The sequence below is a fragment of the Eschrichtius robustus genome, chromosome 13 (genome assembly GCF_028021215.1).
Source record: "Eschrichtius robustus isolate mEscRob2 chromosome 13, mEscRob2.pri, whole genome shotgun sequence".
NCBI classification, from domain to species: Eukaryota; Metazoa; Chordata; class Mammalia; order Artiodactyla; family Eschrichtiidae; genus Eschrichtius; species Eschrichtius robustus.
The window spans coordinates 16,128,722-16,154,445 of record NC_090836.1 but is presented as its reverse complement, the minus strand read 5'-3'; the positions used below and the strand labels follow the sequence as shown (position 1 = coordinate 16,154,445).

Here is a 25,724-nt window from a genome sequence, read left to right as displayed (position 1 = left end):
TACTCTGATCACTTGTGCTTCAGGATTCAGCTCAAACATCACATCTTCCTTCCGTGAAGCCGTCCCTCCCCGCTGCTCCTGCCCAGGCTGGGGTACGTGCTTTCGGGGCACCCCGCCCGCTGTCACAGTATTTATCCCATTTCACTGTAATGACTGGTGTACTTCCTGAGTTCCCACCCCAGACTATAAACCAACAGCAAGGGCACAGCTGTGTCTTACATCTGTATCCAACAGGCCAAGCAGAGCGGCTGGTACATAGAAGGCTCCCAATGAATGTTTAATGAAAGGGAGAGAAAAGTTGAATTCTTATTAAAGATCTACACTTTTCCTGGTTTAAAATATTTACTACTTGCTAAAAAGGATTGTCAGGAAAAAAAAAGTTTGCTTTACTATTCCAACATTCTGTGTCTTGGTAAGGTCTAGGCAAAAGACCACTACCAAAATTTATAAAACAAGTCAGGGAACAGAAACAGAATTAAGGTGAAAAGCCACTACTGTCTTCTTTCCTTTTTCTTAGTAATCCCCTAGCTTAAAAAAATAATAATGTTGGTAGATATTAAACACTAGGATACTGTATTTTTTTCTCTCCGAGGGACTAATATGAACAGTCCATCGATAGGCCGAAGATGTGCTCGCTGCTGAGGCCGTAACAAATCCTTCCTTGTAGGTACCAAGCAGCTCAGATGGCCTTCTGAGGCAGACAGAGCTGACTGGGAACTCCATCCTTTCAACCCGAAGCCCCTGCTTCTTGGTGATGTTCCTCCTATCTTTAAAAGTGTCTTTAATGCTTATGACATGAATTTTGGCCTGAGAATACATTATTTTCTAGTTTTTGTGGCACTGAACGCATTGCTTAACGTCTCTGAGCCTAAAACGTCCTCATCTTTAAAATGGGACTAATAATACGTGTCTCACAGGGACGTTGACGAGAGTAAGTGAAGGAGAAGCCCCTGCAGCACAGCTGGTGCCCACAGTAAGGGCTGTGATGATGGTGATCGCAGCGCTGCCTGGCAGTCACAGGGGACACTAAGGTCGGCTGGCTCACTAGGCTGACGCCCCTACCCCCTTCCAGAGTCACTTGACCGCAGCTTTCTTGACTCTACTCCAGGGAGGTATTCTTCATCCTCATCTTGCTATACGTATATTTTAAAACTAATTCATGCCTTCCCATGACTTTTAAACTTGTGCACAATTTTAAACAAACTTGCCCTTTGGACTCATTCATGGTGGTTTCTCCCCTTTTTAATCTCCTTCAAGCCAATCAAGTTTTGATGACATCTATTTTCATTAGTGTTTTTTAAACTTTAATAAGCAAGTTCCCTGTTTCATTGCTGTTCAGAAACTTAACTTTCAAAAGAAGTCGTAAACGTGTTTTATCTACGGTGAGATAACAAGAGCTTTATGACGGGGGCCCTTTAATATAATCCTCAACATTACTCTGTCTTTGGTTTTCTCCTTAGAATATTCACATCAACACGAAGCAACTGCAGTCTGTACTGTTTTTAGTACCATCACACATAACCTGAGAAACCTTATCCTACTCAACTCACCCTAGCCCTTGACAGCCAGCACTACAAATAAAAAAGTTAAACATGCTACATCTGATATTTTACTTACAGGTGTTGGATTGTGTGGTCTAGCTAACCTTTCTATTTATTTATTTTTGGTTTTGGGGTTTGTTTTTAAGACAAAATATTTCTGGTATTTTATTTCCTCTTCATTACTTGGATTTTGATGGAGATGCAAAGTGACACTGATTCAATGTAAAGTAGGCGTAAGAAGTTTGATGAGGAGAAGAAGAGTCCGGCTAATTCCACTTCATCTTGCTATGGACAGAGTACTCGAATTAGGATAAAAGTAAATTTCAACCGTTATTACTAATTATAAGCAAAACTACAAATCACGTATACATGTATTTCTTAAAACTACCCTGTACCACAGAAATTGTCATTCATTTTAAAGTTTCCATATACAAAAATTTTTCAAGAAACTGAAGCTTTTTCCTTTTCAGGAAAGATCAACCTGTAAGAATACAACACAATCAAAACATTAAAAATGTCAGAACTATTTCTCTCACTGGCAATAATAACAGAAAGTAAGTAACAGCTTGGATGGAGAAAAACAAATCTGCTTCACAGCTCAAACTCCAGAAATGTAAAGAAAAAGTGCCCTCATCTGGCCAAACAAAAAACTCTTAACATTTTAGGTGCTCATATTAATGCCTGTTCAAGTGTAATTTACAGGGCTTTAATCGGTGTATAAATAAATCTGAAGATTTAAAAACATAAGTAGCAAGCCAACAGTATAAAATTTTTTCTGCTTTTTACAAATATAACTATTTGCTGTTCAAAAACAACTATTTAAACCATAAAATATAAAGCAAATTATATAATATGTAGTCTCTCCCCAACCAGATATATTAGAAATGTATTAGGAAGAAAATAAATTGTTACCAGTCCTCTTATTTGCAAATCATTAATAATAAAATGGCACACATAACTTTACATTCTGATGACAAGGCTGATTAATGACCGCCATATGCTATTATCCGGAAAAAAATATCTTCGCACAACTTAAGAGTTCAGAATTTTCCTTCCTGAGTACGTCTAAAAACTAACATGCCACCTCAAGTTAAACTACTTATAGTATCAGATTGACATCTCTGCCAAACAGATCCAGTAGAGCCGCAAATGAAAATAAAGCTTTCAGCATTGCTGTGACACTAACGTTACCAATGAAATGCTAGCGGCGAGTAATCCTGTCATTAACAGTAATGATGATGACAACAATAATAGTAATAGTACTAGGAATTGCTTAAATGGTAGCAATTTGCAGGCACGGTGGCACTGCAGGGGTAACAGGGTGCTCCCCCCCCAGAAATCCACGTCCTGATCACCAGAACCCGCCATTCGGTTACTTCACTACCTTACATGGCAAAAGGGACTTTGCAGACGTGATTAAAATGGGGAGACAAGATGGAGAGATTGTTCTGGAGTAGCCGGGTGGCCCGATGGAATCACCAGGGCCCTTAAACATGGAAGAGGGAGGCAGAAGAGTCAGAGGTGGGGTGGGACCATGCAAGAAGCCTGGGAGAGACGCAACACTGCTGGCTAATTTTTACAACAGTAAAGTGTGTCTAATTTTTACAACAGCAACAGAAAACTAATACACTGAGCTAAACTCAGTTACTCCTCATGCTAGTGAGGTGGTACTACTACTAATCCTACTTTAGCAGAAGGAACTTGAGACTTAAAAAGACAGACCAATTAACTTGTCTGGGGTCACACAGCTAAATAATCTTCAGGCTTGGGTTTGTTCAGCATCACGCAAGGATGATGTCCATCTAGATCATTGCCTTCAATCTGTAAGCACAGTACTAGGGGCCTCTCGGTGCCGAATGGGCTCCACGCATTTCTCCCACCCTCACTCCCAGTGACATCTTCCTCCCACTTACTGTGTGTTGTTTGAAACTATTTACATCATCACTCTCCCTGTTCAACCAACCTTTGACTCATTCTATCTTCTACCTTCAACATCCACTGTGACCACGCTGAAGCAGAACAAATCCCTTGGATAAAAATAATACTCTAACTCACATCCTATTATCAGCTTCAGTCACGTAATGTCCCACTTGAAAGCTTTCAGTTCTCCAGAATATGATCAAGTAAAACCTAAGTTCCTTTTTAAGAATCTGACTTTAGGAACCCTTACCGGATCTCAGAAAGATCCCATCTTACCTTTCCATCTTGTACTACTGCCTCAAAACACTACAAGACCCATTCAAATGCAGTCTTAGGGCCCATATTTTGCCACTGTCTCACTTCCATATCCTTTGTTGTTCCATGATATTCCATGATATTCATCTAGACTGTGCATCTATCAAAAACCATGCCCCACCCCAACAAAAAAAAGTACACCAGCCACAAAGTCCTAAAAAATTTTGCTTTTACCAGTCATCAGTCCCTGCCTTGCCCAGCTCCATCTGGCTTTGGATACTAACGATCCACTTAGGCTAAAGGAGGTGGTACGTCATCTCTTAGGTCAGACACCCTGGGTCCAAATCCTGGCTCTACTGCCTCCCAGCCTTGTGATTCAGGGCAGTTGTTCACTTCTCTGGACTAAGTTTCCTTAACTGAAAAGTGGGGAACATAATAGTACCCTCCTCATAGGGCCGTTTCAAGGATTAAACGGTACAAGTAGCTGGCAGCGTAGCTGGTATATAGAGTCTTGATTTTTACTGCAGTTGCCTTCAAGAAGTGGCTTCCTCCTTCAATCTTAGTTCACTTGGCCGACACAAGTGATACGGCTAATCATTACCTTCCCTTCTCCCAGAAGGTTGGACCTTGCGACCTATTCCGCAGCGCCAAGCGATGCCTCTATTTCCACCAGATGGACCCCAACTCCCAATCCCCGGTACTGCAATACAGAGATCACCACGAAGCAGTACCTCCTTTTACCATCTTTCCCTTTTCCCCTCCTGACCGATTCCCCCGCTCCCAGATCAGATCCTTAACATATTTTCTTAAGCACCATTTTATTTATCCACTTAAATACTATGACTTTAACAACTGACGGTACATGAGTTAACCCTTCTAGCACTGGCTTCTCCAGTAAACAAACCCCTTTTTCAACTGCTGTATCAATGAAAAAAGTCAACGTGCTGTTATTGTTGTTACTGATATATGTTCTATTCACCTACACACCTATATTATCTTATTTACCTACAGGTTTCTTGAGAGCAAGGACTATGTAGTAATCATCTTTGAATTCCTCCAGATCTAAACACACTCAGTTTTACTGATTAAGCTAATGGATGAAATGAGTCACATCTGACCCACAGTTGCGTGACCAGTCAGCAAAAATATCTTTCTGTTTACCACCCCTGCCCCAACCACTGGTACCAAAACACGAACCCAGGCAAATTTATCCTTGCTTGTAATTATAAATGCCTGATGCCATTTCACTTTTCTCAGGTTTCTAGTGACATTTCTTTACATGACCTTACCTTAACTATCTTAGATTAATGTACTAACCTGTTCCATGCAACGCATTTTAAAATACCAAAATAATAATCAACATAGCCACATTCATGCTTTCCAGCATTTCCACTTTTAATTATAGTGAGTCACTGTACCTTAAGCCTTCAGTTCTATGAAATTACTATGCTTCATTCAACCAGAGATTTCAAACTTCTTTAAAAGGTAACACAGTACTACTGTTCTACTTCATTTACTCACATGCCTCCCCCCTTTAACCTCAGCTTAGTGCTGAATTTAACTTGCTTGATAATCTAAGCCTAGCTCAAGTCTAACTCATGCCAGTGTTGGTCTGTAGCTATCAGCTGTTCTGCCATCTTCTATTTGGTTATGTTTAGTTCTGGGCATCTCAGGTAAGGAATGAAATTATTTCTTGGAGAAGGAGGTATTCTTTTTAATCTGATATTTTCCAGAATATTAAAGAACTAAACTGATTTTTTTTTTCTTTTTACAATTACTACAAGGTAACTACAAGATTTCTTTCAACTATGTGCCTTTCCATGTTTCACACACGGAACTTTAGAACAGTGGCTCGGAAGCCTGGCTGTGCACCGTAATCATCTGAGGGGTTCTTGAAAAGTAGACCCCCAGGCTCCACACCAGAGGGGTCTGACTTGGTTGGTCTCTGATGAGCCCAAGTTTGAATGCTGTTGCGGATGTCTGTTGAGGAACCAGTGAATAAGAAGCACAGCCTGCAGAACCTTTCTTCTCTTTAAAAGAAAAGACTATAGTTCAAAGATCTATATAAATATAGATATATATTTTTTAAAATATGTATATTGCATCCAGTCATTTAATTTAAAAATCTCACGTAACCAACATATTTTACATCATCAATGTACTGCATGTATCTTTGAAAATGTAATTGCAATAATCACTGTCAAATTTTTTTCCCCAACTGATCAGTCTTTATATTGGTGAGTTCCTAAAACAAACTTCCAGGTGTAAAAATTTCTTGCACATTCAAACGCAATAACACAATACACATTCTAAATACCTTTAATCCTCGGTATCTGGACCAATTGTTTCCTGTCTGCGTGCTGCCAATTTAAAACCCACTTGCTGGATCAGTCTACAGAACAAATCCCCCTGTGTTGTATTATTTTTGTGTGTGAAATACCCCAGATTAGTACGCCTCAGCCCAGAGAATGACGCCCCTCGTGGGCTGATGGAGGAGCTTTCTGCTGGGCCTGCATAACAGTCTTGAGAATGAAAATGCCCTTGACTACTGTCAAATGACCTAGTCTTTCAGAGTAAAAATTTAAATCCCAACGGTGATTTAAAAATCTATATTCAGCTGTTAAGCCCTTTTGGACTCAACTAGCAGACACACATAATAAATCTCAAAGCTGACAGTTTGAGATTTGCTTACTACCTCTGGCACTCCCAAGCTCTAAAAAAATCACTGGTATACTGCACTCTGGTACGAAGCATAAAACTAAGTATAACATTAATTATATAGGAGAGGAGGGAGGCTCTGAAAGACTTTTGCTTAAATAAATGCCATTTTTTCATATAAATTTATCAGGTTACCTTCTACCTCATTCTATTTCTTTTTTCTGTATCTCTTTCACACAAAAAAAGTTATATTACTATTCTGTTACAAATAAGAGGTTAAATCTCAACTACCCTGAAATTAACTTACTTGTTAACTACTGGAAAAGCCCATTTCTGCCCCCATGCACCAGGGAAAAATCTATATCCCAAAAATCTATATTTAACTAACACTTCATTCTTTTGCAATTCCAAATGTTTTTCAGGCTCCCCTCCAGTCTTTAGCAGTATGCATAAATTTATAAAATTGTGATCCCAGAGTATCACACTTGTTTCTTCTGTTTCAATACAAATAATATTGTTATGCCAAGGTCTTTAACAATAATGCACGGAATCAAAAAAAAAAAAAAAAAAAAGAAAAAGGAATGGAAAAGTATTCAAGAATAGTTATAAAAGAGTCAATTTCACACTTAAAAAAACTGTAACCCCCAAAACTGATTTCCCAGTGCCAAGGAATTAAATGCCTTGCTTTAAAATGTAATGTAATCATTAGTCATAAGAAGAGTCATAAGAATTTCTCAAAGAGGCAATGTGTGTTTGCAATTAAAACAAGACAAAGATAAGATTTTCCCTGCTTTCTCCAGAGCATTTGGTTTCTATTCCCAAACAGAATAAACCAAGTAAGTAAGATATACATGGCTTTCTAGATTTCAACTAATTAGACTAACATACCACCACTCACTATAAATAATTCTACTTCTTCTTCTTTTCTCCTTTTTAAAGAAAGCAATTAACAGACATCATCACATGATAGCCCACACCTCCTCTGTAGAGATGAAGAAACTAACACCCAGTGAGAGAGATGGGAAGTGAAATGGAGGAAGCCGAAGTTCTACCACTTTCGGCTCAGGACAGATGCACGTCAACAAGGAAAACCCTGTCACTATCTCACCAAACAGAGGTGAGCAGGTTCCATACTACCTCTGTGCACATCAGCACAATCTGTTTCATTACATGGATTTTGTAACTTCAACCATAAAAATTAAGAATAAAATTAACTACCCCCTTGGAAAGCGTGGTCAAGCATCCTACCGCACAGCCTATTTCATGGAAGCCCCACGGTTGCAATCCGTCTCTCAGGTCTTTTTTTTTTTTAATTTCGTATTGGAATATAGTTGATTTACAATGCTATGTTAGTTTCAGGTGTACAGCAAAGTGATTCAGTTATATATTCTTTTTCAGATTCTTTTCCCATTTATGTTATTACAGAATATTTAGTAGAGTTCCCTGTGCTATACAGTAGGTCCTTGTTGATTATCTATTTTATATATAGTAGTGTGTATATGTTAATCCCAAACTCCTAATTTATCCCTCCCCCTGCACCTTTCCCCTTTGATAACCGTAAGTTTCTTTTCTAAATCTGTGAGTCTGTTTCTGTTTTGTAAATAAGTTCATTTGTATCATTTTTTTAGATTCCACATATAAGCAATATCATATGATATTTGTCTTTCTCTGACTTACTTCACCTAGTACGATAATCTCTAGATTCATCCATGTGGCTGCAAATGGCACTATTTCATTCTTTTTTATGGCTGAGTAATATTCCATTGTATATATGTACCACATCTTCTTTATTCATTCATCTGTCGATGGGCATTTAGGTTGCTTCCATATCTCGGCTATTGTAAACACTGTTGCAATGAACATGTATCTTTTGGAATTATAGTTTTCTCCAGATATATGCCCAGGACTGGGACAGCTGGATCATATGGTAGCTCTATTTTTAGTTTTTTAAGGAGCCTCCATACTGTTCTCCATAGTGGCTGTACCAGTTTACATTCCCACCAACAGTGCAAGAGGGTTCCCTTTTCTCCACACCCTCTCCAGCATTTGTTATTTGTAGACTTTTTAATGATGGCCATTCTGACTGATGTGAGGTGGTACCTCACTGTAGTTTTGATTTGCATTTCTCTAATAATTAGCGATGTTCAGCATCTTTTCATGTGCTTTTTGGCCATCTGTATGTCTTCTTTGGAGAAATGTCTATTCAGGTCTTCTGCCCATTTTTTTTTTTAATTAATTTATTTATTTTTGACTGTGTTGGTTCTTCGTTTCTGTGCGAGGGCTTTCTCCAGCTGTGGCGAGCGGGGGCCACTCTTCATCGCGGTGCGTGGGCCTCTCACTGTCGCGGCCTCTCGCTGCGGAGCACGGCTCCAGATGCGCAGGCTCAGTGGTTGTGGTGCACAGGCTTAGTTGCTCCGCGGCATGTGGGATCTTCCCGGACCAGGGCTTGAACCCGTGTCCCCTGCATTGGCAGGCAGGTTCTCAACCACTGTGCCACCAGGGAAGCCTTCTGCCCATTTTTTGATTGGGTTGTTTGTTTTCTCTAGGTCTTGATTCCCCTGTTTTTCTAGAAATTGAGTATGCTAGCCTAGAATTCAAAAATCCCTGAATATGTCTTTAACTAATGATGAGATTAGCTTGACATTTCATCTCTCTCTCTGCAGCTTTCACCTGGGGAATAATGAATTCTGAACAAAATGGAAGGTACGAGTGAAAATCAAACCAACATCTGTGTTACACTTTTTTTTTTAAATTATTTATTTATTTATTTATTCTTGTCTGTGCTGGGTCTTCGCCTCTGCGCGAGGGCCCTCTCCAGCCGCGGCAAGCGGGGGCGACTCCCCACCGCGGCGTGCGGGCCTCTCACCGTCGCAGCCTCTCCCGCTGCGGAGCACAGGCTCCAGACGCGCAGGCCCAGCAATTGTGGCTCACGGGCCCAGCCGCTCCGCGGCACGTGGGATCCTCCCAGACCAGGGCCCGAACCCGCGTCCCCCGCACCGGCAGGCAGACTCCCAACCACTGCGCCACCAGGGAAGCCCCTGTGTTACACTTTTATAAACATGTGTTTTGCTAGCAGTTCTTCCTCCACTTCTTTCATGTCACAGATGCACAAAGGAAACGATAATACTTGAGCAGCACACAGGAGTAACGGACCAAGGGGACTGCTAGAGTGGGGGCTGGGGGTTGGTTCCAGCCCTGAAGGCTGCGGGGGAGGGTGGGGTGCAGTGCTCAGTGGCCTCTGAAACCTGATCACTGCAGACCAGGAGCAGCAGAAGCTGCAAACTGGAGTACGGAAATGATGGGGACACCATCACAGGCTCAACTCCATAATGAATGATCTGCTCATTTTCAAAGCTAGGACCATATATACCTCTAGAGTTAACTCACAAAGGTATGCACACAGAAACTGATCATCCGTGTTGCCTAAATCACAGAAAATTAACAATGGCAGCAAGTACTCCTACCACAGGAAAGATAAATCAAGCATTTTTGAGTAGGAAAATCATTTATTATGAATTATCCTTCAAATTACAAATCTGCCTATAAATTATAACTATAGAAGTACACAGAGGTCATAGTACAGGTCTGATTATTCTCAGCTATAAATTGGAAATGAGATATGGAGGGAACCACCACTTGGGTGTCCCAGAGTTCAAAGAGGCTCCAGATCTACTCTTGGTGTGCTTTAAAATCATTATTACTGATCATTTAAGCAATATTTCCAAAAGACGAGTGCAGAACTTCTTCCTGAGGGACAGCATGCGCTGTGAGTGTATGGATGGATTGGAGTGGGAGCTGATGGGCTTCGACACTGGGGCTTCAAAACAAAGCTCATCTGCATGACAACTGCTGAGTTCCCCTCACCCTTAGTTTCCTTTTCTATCAAACAGAGGCAATGTCTAGATATAATACAATAGGAAACCTGGTTTCTACCATGCATGTCTGGTACTCAAATGCACTCAAAAAGCATTATTTTAACCACTGGTACTATTTTGTATGCATACCTTATCTGTGTTCAGTATTTGTAAAGACAACATAACATTCCGTCTTATCTCACGGTTTGGTCAATGGGAGTCAATTGCTAGACATTTGTATTACAGTCATTTTCTACTATTATGAAGATTTAAAATTTTTATTTCTTTAGCACCTAGACCCAGAAATGGAATTACAGAGTCAAAGAATAAAATTACCTCTATGACTTTTGATATATGTACTTCTTAGACACCTCTTCCTGAATGAAGACTGGGGTATAGGACGTGATTGGGGTAGAATTCTACTGATTTTGAAACTTTTCTGGTTGACTCTCAATAACTTTAATTAAATGCTGGAATTAAATATGCTTTTTCTTTAAGAGAAATTAACTTATAAAGAAATCAAGAACAAATTTTTCAAAATTACTTCAAAATAAGGGAAGATCTTCTCACTTGCAGTTAATAAGCAAAATCAATTTTAACAATGAACACACCTTACTGTTTAAAAAAATTTAACAAAAACAACATATGTGTAGAGAGTACACACACACACATATATATATGTATATTTCACAAAGTACAGAAAGATTTAAAGTGAAAAGGGAAGTCTCCTCTGCTCTATCTTCAATATTCCTCATCAAAACCCAATAAAACCCAGAAGACATACATTATTACTAACATTTTCATTTGTATCTTACCAGAATTTTTAAATAGAAAGAACATAAATATGTATATCTTTATTAGTATACAAACATCTCTAAAACTTGCTTGTTTTTTCCTCTTAATAAATCTTGGACTTCAACACATACCGATCTACTGCTACCTATATTTTCTATTATTTTCTACGGTTCTATAATTTATATAACTAGTTCATTATTAAAAGATACTTGAGCAATTAGCAGTTTTTGCTTTTTTTTGATCTGTGTAAGTGTATAAAAACAAAACTTCAATAACCATCCTTGCACATCATTATAAACTATATGAAAACTTTAACTTCATACTATTACTATTATATTTGTAGGACAAAGTTGCAGCCATAGAATTTACAGATCAAAGGTTATGAGCATTTTATATCTGACTATTCCCACAGGTAGTAAAAGAGAATGACTATTTCCCTATGCCTTCACTAATATGAGGCATTACCACACTTAATTCTTGGCCAATCTGATAGGTGAATAAGATAGCTCATTCCAGCTGGCGTTGTTTTAGTGGCTATCTGTATTTGTTTTAGTGTGAGTTGACTTTCACTGTTCCCATCTTTTACCCACATTTTCTACTAGTCTGCTCATTATTTTCTTACTGGGAATCAAATATTTTACAGTGCTACATATTCAAGGTCACTCGATAAAATTTCTCTCATTACAAAAATAATTATGAAAATCGGCTGTAGTTTTCTTGTCATTTGAATTGCTTGTTAAGAATTCTTGTACTTACTCCTGTCCAAGTCCAACAGAAATGACCACGTGTAGATTTGTTTTTATATGTATAACTCTATTGTAAAGATCAATAAAAATGCAACCAAGTGGCACTCTAGTGTGGAAGGAACTAACAGGGACACAGCATCATGCAGCGGAACAGCCAAGAGGCCAGGGTCCATCTAATGCCGGTCTCAGCTCTGCTCCAATAAGCTGAATAACCCATAGGTGTCACCTCAGCCTCAAAGAATCAGCTCCTCATTCAATAAAATGAAAAAGTTGGGCAGAATGATCCCTGAGACTGCTTCCAGGTATAAATCCCATAAATCTAAGAGCTTTCAACATTTTCTTCACAGATTCATAGAACCATGAAATAGCTATAGAAGGACATAATGAAATAACTTGATCATTACACAGTAAAAAATAAATAATAAATATAAATAATAAAAAATATGTGTATTTAAAAAAATAAAACTAAATCATAACAAGATTATCAACATTGTAATATCTCATTTCCTAGACGTTTCATTTTTTTTAAAGTACTCAATATATTAGGAACTTGCGAAAACACACATATACTAAATATATTCAAAGCATTAACTTAACCATCTTCAAATTTTCTCTATAATCATTTTATGAGTAGTTTAGCAGGAATAAAAAATAAGCCTATTTAAGAGCCCACTGCTATTAAAAGCTTCTTGTTGCTGGAATAATATCATGCCACTCACTGGCATCTATGTTAATTTTTTCAACCGTTGTTTTAAATGAGATGTATCACATTTAACTAGACTTGTATTCGACTTTATGTTCCTACCCATAAAATCAATTGAGATTTGTGATCGAGTTTTCATGTTTCCACTCATAAAGTTATTAAACACAAATCACCTTTCTCCCATTTGAATAATTATTTCAGGACTATGATGCCTATGCTTATTCATTTTATAGTTTTAAAAACTGTGTTTAAAAAAAAGTCTCAAACACAAATTTTATGTAGGTGGAAAATCATTGCTATGGCAACAGTAGCTTCAGTTTATGAGAATCGAACGGTGAAAAATGCACATTTCCAACACTTGAAACTTAACTATTTGATTTTTGATGGCTGAGGGCACAGGGTGTAGCTCCTGACCTTTCTGCACTACTAACATGAATTGGATCCCAATGAGACTTGGCCAAACTCAAGCCTTAAAAGATAAAAATACATGGTGCTTCCTCTGAAGAGGTGGCTAATTACTATAAATCAAACATGACACTTTAGGCCATCCCCAGGCTGTTCTCTCCTGACTCGGTTCCAGGGAGTCAAAGGGGTTAGTTAGTAGGATAGTGACAGTTTCGAATGGTGAGTGATTTGTGCATCTTGAGATCTTTTTGCTAATAAAAAGCACTAGCACCATGTCATGGCTTTGTCTGGGGGAAAAAAGCGCTGGTCCCAGCTAGAACTGGCGTCTCCACCCTCAGCTGTAGCTGGCTCCAAGAATGGAGCCAGTCTTTTTCTGAAGATCCTTTCCTTACTATTCTGATGGGCAAAGGTTGAAAATTAGCAACAAAAAGAAATTAAAACAGTATTTTCCCATAAACAGATGGCACAATTTTGTGTGCCTGAGTCTATATAAATAAGAAAGGAAAATCAGGAGAGATTTTCCTTACAAAAAAAAAAAAAAAATCTTCCCATTCTATTGCCCAGGTGTAAAACACAGTCCCGGCACAAGGGTGACAATCACTACCACTAACTTAAGAACCCAACAGCACATGACTGACCCACTGAACATGGTAGAGAATATAGTATTCATGTTATCACAAAGAGTATCTCCTATGTTTTCTTCTAGAAGTTTTATGGTTTTAAAAATTAGATCTATGATCCATTTGGATTTTTATATAAAGCATAAGATACGGGGTTGAAGTTCTCTCTCTCTCTTTTTTTTGCATATGAATGTCCAGTGGTCCCAGCACTGCTTGTTAAAAAGACTAACCTTTCTTCACTGCAATACCTTTGCACCTTTGTAAAGATAAATAAATAAATTGACCATATTTCTATGGGTCTCCTTCTAGACTATTTTACCCCACTGCTATATTATTATTATTGTATAGACTTTCCCTGAGGTCACACTGTCTTGATTACTGTGGCTTTAGAGTAAGCCTTGAAAACAAGTAGTATGAGTCCTCTTACTTTGTTCTTTTAAAACATATTTCTGGCTTAAATTAAATAAATATATAAATAAATCCACATAAATTTCAGAAGAGCTAATTCAGCTGTCTTACGTAGGGTAAATCTATACTTACAAGCAGCTATTCTTACAGGGTGTTGTTGGAACTCACAGCCAATATCAAGTGTTTCTTTATCCTCATATTAAAAAAAAATATTAAAATCTTCCCAGGTGCAGTTAAAGGAGCTGATCGTCTCCATGATTCCCAGACCTTTTATCAAAGTCTGTGACAGAATTTAAATGCTCACCCCCTCAACTGATTTCTTCTTAATAATCTCCGTTTGGGGGGACATAAGTTGGCATTACAGTTCTCAAGCTATAAAAAAAAAAGCTGTTTTTCTCTAGCACCTCCCCACCCCCGCCCCATTAAGTCAAGCCAGGCTGTTTGGGGTTTCTCTCTGGAGTAGGGGAAAGAAAGAGACTAGGAGAAATATCTCTATCTCTACTGTAGCTATGATTCTCATTTTACATCTTAAACTGCAGAAAAATTTTCACTTAAGATTTTATGAACTTTGTGCAATTGTCTTATTGGCCAAATCCCCAAAGACAGTCAGAAATTAGCAACAGTAACAGATGACAACTATAAACAGGAGTTTTACAGCTGTGGTTTTTGAAGCATATGAGTTGTGGCACAGTCATCCTCGCAAGTAATTCAACTACCCTCCCAGCCAGGCTGCTCACTTTTAACTGAAGTATACGAGGAAAGACAGCCAAGTTTCAAAAAATCATGTGGACTCCAAAACTGAAGGATGATAAATTACCTATAAAATAATTACAGGGAGAATTCAGTCATATTTTGTGCAGAAATTTATTGATCTCCATTAACTGGGTTGAAATGCCCAACAACAAAACCTTAGATAATCATAGTCACTGATGCTCTTTTTTTCCCCCTTACAGTTTGTTTACAGGGAAAAAAAAAACCACTCTGTAAACACAGAGTGTAAATATGATCAATCAAAACTTAAAACACAAAAGAAAGCCATTAAATTATTCACTGAATGTCTTTAAGGCCAGGTTGAAAATGAACCTCTATAAATAAAACACCATCCCACCTACCACAAGTCAGATGGGTGATCCATATTCCACTCCAGAGGTTAAGAAGAAACCTTTCCAATTGAAGACTGTGACTCTTCAATTTACGACCCGAGTTTCCCACAATTTAATTAGGCTAAAGTCAAGGACCAAGATAAAAATGGCGTCATTAAGATTCTTCTGAATTGCTACCTTACCAGTGTCCCTCATACAATTAAACGTTTTTACCTCGTTCATTCTTATACTTCCAACTTTTTTGTTTAGAAACAAAATACTCGCAGAAACTTCAATACCCAAGTATAGGTTTGGTACAGGGTTTATTTTTTAATTTAAGGGGGGGAAAAAGAAACATTCCAGATAAGCCAAGCACAAAAAGATTTTTTTTTGATCATACAGCAAAGGTCACACACTTGTGTTTTACCAATAAATGAAAACTAGCAAGAGATGGAGTTCACTGGGATCAGGGTTTCTACCTGACCTTGTTTGACATTTTAATGCAGGATTTATATGCAGGCTACTTCCTAGAGTGGTTCACGCAGGGCTAGGGCTTGCTGGGCAGCTCTAGAACAGACAGAACACACACAATCAACAATGCATAGTAAATACTGATAAAATATTCATTTCTTTTGCATATTGCTTTCTCTCTACACATGGTGCTTAACATTCATGTCTTATCTCACACCAATGCGTGAGGAATGAGAAGAGAATGAACGACAAACAGTTTACAGAAAAGAGTGGACTCTGGTGAGGAGTGTTGATAATGGGGAGGCTATGCATGTGTAGGGGCAGGGGGCATATGGGAAATCTCCTTCCTCTTTATTTCGCTGTGAACCTAAAATTGCTCTAGAAAATAGAGCGGAGAAAAGGGTACACAAAGTAGAAGAACTGCAGGTTATCAGTAATGGCCCGACAGATGCCCAGTCCAAGCTCTGTCTAAGAGACTGTGGCCCAATTAAATCTTAACCTGGTTTTCACCTAAGCCCTTTCACGGGAGCCACCGATGATCCTGTGGGATGCAGAAGACAGGTCTGGGAGACCCTAATTGTATAAACACATGCAAGGTCACAAAAAGGACTCGCTAATGGGTTCTTCAATTTATATATTTCCTGGATGTACATATTTTTTTAAATTGAATGAAAGATGCTTTAAATTCTATAGTGCTTTACACTTTTTAAAAGTTTCACACAAATGATTTCATATAATCCCATAATAACCCTTTTCTCCCCCACTACCCCTATATTGCCCCTCCCCCCCTTCCCTCTCCCCCCCCGTTGGTAACCACTGGTTTGTTCTCTGTGTCTGTGGGTCTGCTTCTTTTTTGTATTATTCACTAGTTTGTTGTGTTTTTAGATTCCACATGTAAGTGCCATCACACAGCATTTGACTTTCTCTGTCTGACTTCACGTAGCATAATGCCCTCCAAGTCCTGGAGGGGCATACATACATTCTGTTTCACATTTTAATGTTTATGAAATTGGGTTCATCTTAGATTCAATGTTTGAATTTAATGTAGTAGTTTGTTTGTTTTTTTCCCTAGAAAAGTAGGTATTAAACCACTGGCCAATCTTTCAAAGTGTCTCAGAAGTCAATGTGAAACTCGAGTCTACCACTGCTAGACAGAGGCAGTCAACTCAGCACTGTCATACGAATCACTGTACACTGGATGGGTAAAGGCCAGAAGGTGTTTGGGACCCTCCCAGTACTGGACAGGAAGAGAGGGCTCTGATTCTCTTCCATGTAGTATCAGCGGAAACCAACTAGGCAAGCAACACTAACGCCATTCATTAGTGGTGGCTTTAGTTTACAAACACTTCCCCCCACCCTTTTTTTTTTTTTTTTTAACTTGATAATCTTTAAATAGACCTTCACTTAGGTCCAATGATAAAGCTGAAAATTGGTCTAAGTTAACCACTGGGTCTAAACTAGCTGTATGACATCAGCCAAGCTGCTAAACCCATTATGGATAACCCAATTTTTCTTTAAGCGTAAAAAAGAAGAGAAAGGTGACACATACTTTCTAGGACTACTATCAGAATAAAATAAACCAAGCAATTTGTTTTATCTTTCATAAGTTATTTTGAAATAATAACTATTGCATCTCATTGTTTGCATGGCTTCAAGTTATAAAGTAACTCAAAGTATGTTACTTGAATCCTGTGTGACAGCAGTTAATCTCACTTTGCAGAAAAAGAAACACGAGACTCAAAGGGGTTAGATGGCTTAGAATCTGGTCTGGGATTCGAAGCCAAGTCTGGCTGATTCCAAAGCCCAGCTTTTTCCATTTCATCAAGTTGGCTCCAGAATATTGATTTACTATTTCACCATCACTGATTTACCATTTCACCATCATTCACTTACCTTTAACTGTATGTCTGAATATAACACATTTTTAAAAGAAATCTCAAAATTTGGCATTACCCACTACTATTACACCCTTTCCCTTATAAGGGAAAGAAGAGCTCTTTCTTATTGATGTTATTTGTAATAAAGCATTATGAAAATCAGAACGTGTGCAGGTGTGTGTGTATGGGGGAAGAGGAATACGTGGGAAGATACAGAATTTTAAGTAAATTTAACATTCAAACAAAGGCAAAGATATTGGTACCAAGTTTTTATTTCTCCTACCCAAAAGAAATTGCTAGATAGCGATTAGTTTGTAAATCACAGCAATAAACTGCGTCCACTTCAGACTCTTGTGGTTTCCACAAATGTACCTGCCACAATTGATTTGTTTCATCTATGGCATAAATAAGGTATAACTCACTGTGGCTGTACAAACTCTGAAGTTTACGTTGTATTATGATAGCCTATTTACACATAAAGCAGAAAAAAATTTTTTTCCACTGATGGAATCCAAATACATGATTTCAATGAAAAGTAAATCTCAAAAACCATTACGTCAGCCAAGGAGAATACTTCAAAAGAAATGAAGCAAAATGGCAGCCAGGAGTTGGTTCCTTCTGTTTATCTGCAACAGCTTATATCCTGAAGCCAATCTGAAGGCTGTCTCTATTCAAAACACATGGCTTTAATGGATTGAACTCTATGGTTCAAAAGTAATCACGATCTCCTTCAGGGGCTGGGTGTTGGGGGAGACAACATATAGAAGCTTTCAACTAGTATGCACCAGTATGAAGAAGTAATCTCTCCATTAAGTAACTGTACTATGCTTTTAGACTAGAACGGCAACACGGCCTGCAATGAAATATGGAATTATCAGCAACCAGAAAGAACCCACACTACCAAGGATGCCTTACAGAAGGATGACGCCTAGGAAGATCTCCAGTATCCAATGACAAGTGGAAGAGGGCCATCTCAAGGGTTGTCATTTTCCCCAGCAGTATTTAGCTTCCCTGCATAGGGAAGCTGATCTAGGGTCAAGAGTTTTTCTCGGTGTTTATAGCAAAATGGAAAAGAACATGAGGAAATCAGATGAGATCCGTGGAGTTGAGATGATCAAAGGAATATGCAATAGACATTAGTTGGGAAGGCTCACCACCTCACAGTTCTCCTGACACTTACAAGAGCCCTAAAGGCCACATCTGTACTGTTAAAGTTGAAGCATAAAAAAATGCTTTTTTGGTTCAAAAACAGCCCAATAACAGCAAATTATTATGAGTCAATCTATTGATACCACATATGGCTCTGTCCTCCCATCCACCAAGCAAATCTGATTCTCTCTCTTGGTAATTTGAGGCTTGAGTGAAGAGATGGTCAGAGCTGAGTCACCTTACTGAAAGCACTCCAGAGACTTCAGAAGCTCCTACTGCTAGGGCCCTTGATTCCTGCCCCGCACAAAATCTGCCTGTGCAACAATTCATTCAAGACTGCAAGCTCCCCAAGAATCCTTTCAATGACCCATTTTAACAAATAAGTTCTTTTGATGAGGTTAGACTTGAGTTTCTGTCCCGGCAGCACAAGGAACCTTAACAAATACTAACTGTGAGCCTGGGAGGCTGCACAGGTGGTTCCAGCTGACCCTTGAGTCATCAGTCCAGGACCCAAATTTTGTTTCTCTTTCTGTTGCTCACAGAACCTGGGCATGACTGCTGAGTAAGCGAAATACAGCAAGCAAGCACGGTTTCCTCTTTCTTCTTCCAGAGACCTTACAGTTGTTGCACATACACAGACTTGCTCAAAGCATGTTATGTAAACCGAAGGAGAGGATTATGTTAATATAATGTCTAGAGAGGCTCAAGAACTTCGGTTATTTTTAATAGTAACTTTAATAGTCACACAGGTTAAGGAAATTAAAGTAATATAAAGTGCTCATTAAAAACACAGTCCCTCATGGAAGCAACCTAAGTGTCCATTGACAGATGAATAGATAAAGAAGATGTGGCACATATATACAATGGAATATTACTCAGCCATCAAAAGAAATGAAATTGAGTTATTTGTAGTGAGGTGGGTGGACCTAGAGTCTGTCATACAGAGTGAAGTAAGTCAGAAAGAGAAAAACAAATACCATATGTTAACACATATATATGGAATCTAAAAAAAAAGAAAAAAAAGGGTTCTGAAGAACCTAGGGGCAGGACAGGAATAAAGACGCAGATGTAGATAATGGACTTGAGGACACAGGAAGGGGGAAGGGGAAGCTGGGACGAAGTGAGAGAGTGGCATGGACATATATACACTACCAAATGTAAAATAGATAGCTAGTGGGAAGCAGTCACATAGCACAGGGAGATCAGCTCGGTGCTTTGTGACCACCTAGAGGGGTGGGATAGGGAGGGTGGGAGGGAGACGCAAGAGGGAGGAGATATGGGGATGTATGTATATGTAGAGCTGATTCACTTTGTTGTACAGCAGAAACTAACACACCATTGTAAAGTAATTATACTCCAATAAAGATGTTAAAAAAAAAAAAAGAACAAAGTTGAAAAACAAAAAAAGAACCCCACAGTCCCTAAAGTTATCATGATCCCAGTTTCCACTAAAAAGAATCTATTTTAACTTCACGCAGCACACAGCCTCGCAGTATACCCGCCTCCCCCATGACTCGGTGTGAGACGGCATGAAGAGCACAGGAAATGGCAGCCAAGAAGAGCCTCGTGTAATTAGATGATAAACCTATAACTGGGGACCAGCTCGGAGTATGGAGAAGATTTCCTAAATCTAAGAGCATACCATACCCTCTGCGCCAACGAAAGGGACTTCACCTTCTCCACGATACAGTGTTTAATGCTTAGTGATGTTGCCTTTTGTTTGAGGCAATGTGGCTCTCTCTGCTTCAAACGGCCCAGAGAACTGAAAACTTTCTCCCGTACTCCATCCTAGTCATTAATTAGAAGAATAATTTAAAATACTTCATAATAGTTTTATATGTGTTCATACAATCCTATACATTTAAAAAAGTTAATTCTACTGCGACTAGTAACCAACTACTTGGCAAAAATAGATTAGACTCTATGTGCAAAACCGTTTCCAGGTGGACTAGAAATGTAAATATGAAGAATAAAAACACAAACATATAGAAGGAAATACAGCTACGTTCATAATCCAAGAATAAATCCAAGCATGACGCCAAAAACAGACATCAAAAAAGGAAAAGACTGATAGATTTCACTACAATAGAACAAAAACTTCTCTGGCAATAAAGAAACGACAATCAAAATACAAATGAAAAACGTATTTAAAATCAAAAGAAAATGACTAATTTATCAAACAAAAATGGATACTGAAGACAATCAATTTGGAGACCAATGTGTATCGGAATGTGTATTGGAACCTTAAAAATGGGTTTACCTTTTGACCCATTAAATTCTACTCCTAATAACTTACTCTTTGAGAACACTTTTCTTATCAAGGATTCGCTTTAGCATTGTTAATGCTTAGCAAAAATAAATCAAACAAAAACTGCCAATACAAGCGTGTTAAATTATAATCATCCCATTCGTTCAATGAAATAATCTACTGCCATTAAAAAACAGAGTGAGATCTATCTCTATTCATTGACATGAAAAGATAGTCACAGTGTACTACTAGTAAGTGGGGGGGGGGAAAAGACAGATCAAAAAACAACAAAAATGATGTGCACGGCAAAGACTACAGACTATTAATGTACATTCTTCCTGGGCACACAGCAGACTACATTTCCGCCCCCATCCTTCCTCCTGACAACACTCAGTTTGCTGTGCCTTGTGAGTACGTTCTCTGCAACAGAACAGGAGCCGAGCTGTAACCTTGGAGCTACATGCTGAAGGTGGCAGAGACACCAAGTTCCTGAAAGACTGCGAGGGGTGGAAACAGCCCCACCCTACCCCCATCTGGAGCATCTACCCTGGGCTGCTGTGTGAGAGGAAAATAAACTGTTGTATCTGTGCCATTACATTTCAGGCCTACATTCAGTAGCTTCGTCTACCCTGACTAGTAGAATAGAATACCAGCAGTTTTACTTTTTGAGGAAATCTATATGTGCACGTAACTATTTAAAAAGATCTAGAAAGATATGCATAAAAACGTATCTTTATGATATTTAACCCTATGGTTGCATGCAGTTTTAAACTCTTTTTTTCTCATTGCTGTATAGCACTTCATTGTGTGAATATGCCTCAATTTATTTACCTACTACTGACGGGCATTTGAGTAGTTTCCAGTTTTTTTTGCTGTTATTATACGTGTCTTTTAGTGAACATATATTCATATTTCTGTTGGGTGCTTACATAAGAGAGGAATTATTGGGTCACAGGATATGCATATGTTCAGCTTTAGTAAATATGACCAAACTAAATATTTCAAAGTGATGGCGCCAATTTGCACTCCCACCAGCAGCACAGGAGAGTTCTAGCTGCTCCACATCCTTGTCAACACTTCTTTTTCATTGTCTCCCTGCTGGTGGGTAAGTACCATATGCTTTTAATTATTCTCAACATAAAATAATTTATTATCTAAAATTAAAAGGAAGTTTAATTACAGTGCACCTCTACAATGACATGTGATTTCAAAGCTATATATAAATGTGTTCTCAATGATGTAAAATAATGTCTAGAAAACAGTAAAAGAAAATCGGCCGCCACTCTGTAAAGTGAATTAGTTGTAGACACTTGCAACCTGACCTTCTTTGACTTAAAGAAAACTATTCTCCCCATGCTTGTAATTCACTTGGAAATATCACGTGGGCTCTGACGTCAGAGTGCCTGGGCTGGAGTCCTGCGTCCACGACACACTGTGCAGTGTGACCTTGGGCTCCAACCTCACTAACTGGCCACTTCTGACCTTTCACCACTTAAAGGAAAGGTTAAGAGCTTGGTTCCTACAAGTAAGCTGCCTGAGTTCAAACCCTGCTCTGCAATTTCATAAATCTCTCTGGGCCTCATCCTCATCTATAAGTAGAGAAGAAAAAAGGTCGAACACCACATGAGACTGCATGAGAAATAAATGGATGTTTATATGCACAGCACCCAGGATGCTGTCTGACATAACTGTACATTTGCAACTATCACTACTGCCGCTGCTGCTGCTAGGACCACCGTCACCACCACCAGTCACATATCTAATAGACAGATACATAAATAAATAATAAGAAGCCAATGAAATCATCAGAAGGCAAGATAGCACCTGGACCTCAATACACCTGAGCTTATTCTCTAAGACTGACAGTTAATCATCTGCGATCACGTGGCCAGATAGTTAGGGGGTCTCAAGTAACCTTCCCCTTTACCTACTTCCAAGTAGATTCAAAATCCTTTGCAAGTCAGGTGGAAAGACAAGCTTCCACCAGGGAAATCCCAACACAAAGCACAAAGATAGTGAAATACGGGCACCATTTTGTATCTGAAAATTCGTTACAATGATATTTGCAATAGCCTCCTAACTCATTTTTCTACATCTATTCTGGCCTCTCTAACCTCGTCTCACTGGATGAGGTTTTCAAAACAGAAATGTGATGCTGGCACTCTTCTGCTCTGAGGACAAACATCCTCAGGTTAAGGACATGTTTTGTCCATGTTAAGGACAAAAATCCTTAACATGGCCTTCATGATCCTGCTTGGTAATGATTCCGTGCCTACTTCCCCTGCCTCAGCTTGCCCCAGACTTCTCCATCTACAAAAACCCACCACACTTCCTCCCTCCAGAGGGCTTTTGGGCAAACGCTTCCCTGTGCCTACAATGAGCCGCCTTTCTGTCTTTGCCTGGATAATTCCCGTTTATCCTGCGGATCTCGATTCAGTCAACTGCCTGCAGACTAAGTCTTATGACACTGTGAGCCCCTCCTTCACTAAGCTTATCACACTTGCAATTTGACCTTGATTTGTGTGACAGCTGGTTTACTGACTGCCTCCCCCCCCAAAACAAAGGCTCCATGAGGACGTCTGTGCTCACCACAGTAACCCCGGTGAAGAACACACAACCTAGGGCAAAGGAGAGGCTGAATTCACATCTTCTGGTCAATCAAATGAATAAAGAAAATGGAAGAAATGAAAAGACCGTGGCATGAAAGTATCTCGGGTCAAACCTACAGGGAAATGACAGGATTTCAAAACCTGAAGCTGTCAGCATAGCTAAGGACTATAAAAACATTATCTCTGCAAGAGCGAATCAGCCCACAGCCATGTTTCCAAAGTGGAAAAAAAAAGAGGCCTCAGAAGACCTGCAGAGTCTCACGTAAGCGTGATGCCAACACCAAAATCAAGACTTCTTTCTGCGGTTTCCTAAATCAAATAAGCGACTGCATCTACTGCCACTTTCATCCGTCTTCTGCGTAAGGAAACTACATTCAGTTCACCCCTTCTGAACGACACATTTTAGCTCTCCTTGGTTCCCAGAAGCATCTGAGATCAGATTACGGCTCCAAGGTTACCCTAGAGAGACTGCTTTCATCACTGGTCTATGGGCAAAGCCTGGACTGCAAAAAGAGAAACCATCTTAAACAGATACAACAACTGGGTACGTATGGGGTAAGGTAAGGTGGGGCCTGTGTGTGTGAACAGTGATCATCCTGTTTATGAAAACAGAGAGTAGGGATTATCTGTCTGGATGAATATATGCAACAACTTCCTTCACTTTTTATTTTTTCGTAGTGGAAAGAGAATGTATAGAAGTTTTTTGTTTGTTTTTAGTTGCGGCATGCAAACTCTTAGTCGCGGCATGCATGTGGAATCTAGTTCCCCGACCAGGGATCGAACCCGCACCCCTTGCACTGGGAGCGTGGAGTCTTACCCACTGGACCACCAGGGAAGTCCTTATGTATAGAAGTTTTAAAGCTGGCTTATTTGATAAATTTGTTAACTCAATTTAAACAAAATATAAGGTGGACTGCACAGTAACAGACACAAGGGTCACAAAGAGTGACAAATGACAGGTCAAATGGTCTACATAATTAGGAAAAACTAAATTGACGTTGCCATGATCACTACTACTTTCAAAAGGAAGAAAGGGAGAAAAGGTGAAATACACAGGGCTTTTTAAAAAGTTGTTTATCATTACACATATAATAGCTACCAACACAGAAACCTGACACTTAACTGGTAAACTGCATGATCTGGAACTTCTCCTGGACAGCTGACAGTCTTTGAGTAGGTGCCAGGGACGCAAGTTCCTGGCTCACAGCCACTAGTCAGCTGAGGTACAAAAGGACAAATTTGGGATGTGGCAGACCATTTAGGGGTGATAATCAACAATGTGCGAAAGTTGAGTACAGACACAAAGATCCCACCCAGGAGAAGACAGCCAGACACTCAAATGAAAAACAGAGGCAAAAGCAGACATAATTAGGTAACACTGTTATCTTTGGCCATTTAGGTATAAAACATCAGGAACAAGACATTTAGTACCATGATGTATTTGCATGACTGCAGTACGTTTCAATGAGGTCAATATTACCTGGAATAAGCTAGATAATATTAAATCAAGTATTAAATTTAGATTAAATTTTCTTCAACCCTGTCCTAATCTGGGACTTCTTTTATGTTTTAGCATTAGAAAAGAATTGTTACTTTTTTTTTTTTTAAAGCCCACACACAATTTATAGAAAAATAAAAGTGCACTAGCAGAGGCTGTATAGTGTCACGTTAAGAGTAAGCACTTTGGGACCAGATACCACCTGTGTGACCTTGGGCAGTCACTCACCTCCTTTTGCCTCAGTTTCCTTCTGTAACATGTCAAAAATAATAGTATCTACTTCCTAGTTACAAGGATTAAGCGTATTAATATTTATAAAAGTACAAAGACCTGGAACACGGCATGCTTTATGTAAGTATCTGTTGAAAACACACTCTTTACATTCTTTGCTTCCTTTAAGTTAAGTCGATTTCTAAAATTCCATGTCATAAAACACATGAGTTTAAGTATATATTTTAAGAGATCTAATTGCTCATACGTTCTACTCATGCTATAAATACCTTCTGCTCATGCAACAAATTCTATTAAAAGAAAAGTGCCCGTCTTTTACTTTTATTCAACTTACATAAAGGAATGGCCACAAAAAAATAGCCATCACTTACTGAGTACTTACTTCGTACTATTCATACTTTACGTCACTTGGCCCTTACAACAATCCTATAAATCAGATGTTATTAACCCCATTTCATAGATGAGGAAACTGAGATGCAGAGAGGTTAAATGACTTGCCCAAGGACACAGCTAGTAAGGTTAAAACACAGCTAATAATGTTAAAGCTGGAATTCAAATCTGGGTTTTTCTGATTCCAAAGTCTATCTTCTTAATCACAAAATATCTTGCTTCTAAAAATAGTTTTGTCATCTACTAGGTACAATGGTCTTTAAA

General features: G+C 38.9%; 1 protein-coding gene across 5 annotated transcripts in view; it reads right to left on the bottom strand.

The window, feature by feature from the left end:
- The window catches only part of PLEKHA5 (pleckstrin homology domain containing A5), a 241,684-nt gene that overhangs the window by 171,071 nt on the left and 44,889 nt on the right, over positions 1-25,724 (bottom strand). Inside the window, exon 4 of one of the 5 annotated variants that reach the window (XM_068559802.1) lies at positions 15,332-15,554. The exons of the other annotated variants lie outside the window; for them this stretch is intronic. Within the exon in view, the coding sequence (XP_068415903.1) occupies positions 15,515-15,554 (40 nt within the window). The 3' untranslated portion in view covers positions 15,332-15,514. Of the gene's footprint in view, positions 1-15,331; positions 15,555-25,724 lie in introns of those variants that run through there. 5 annotated transcript variants of the gene reach the window in all.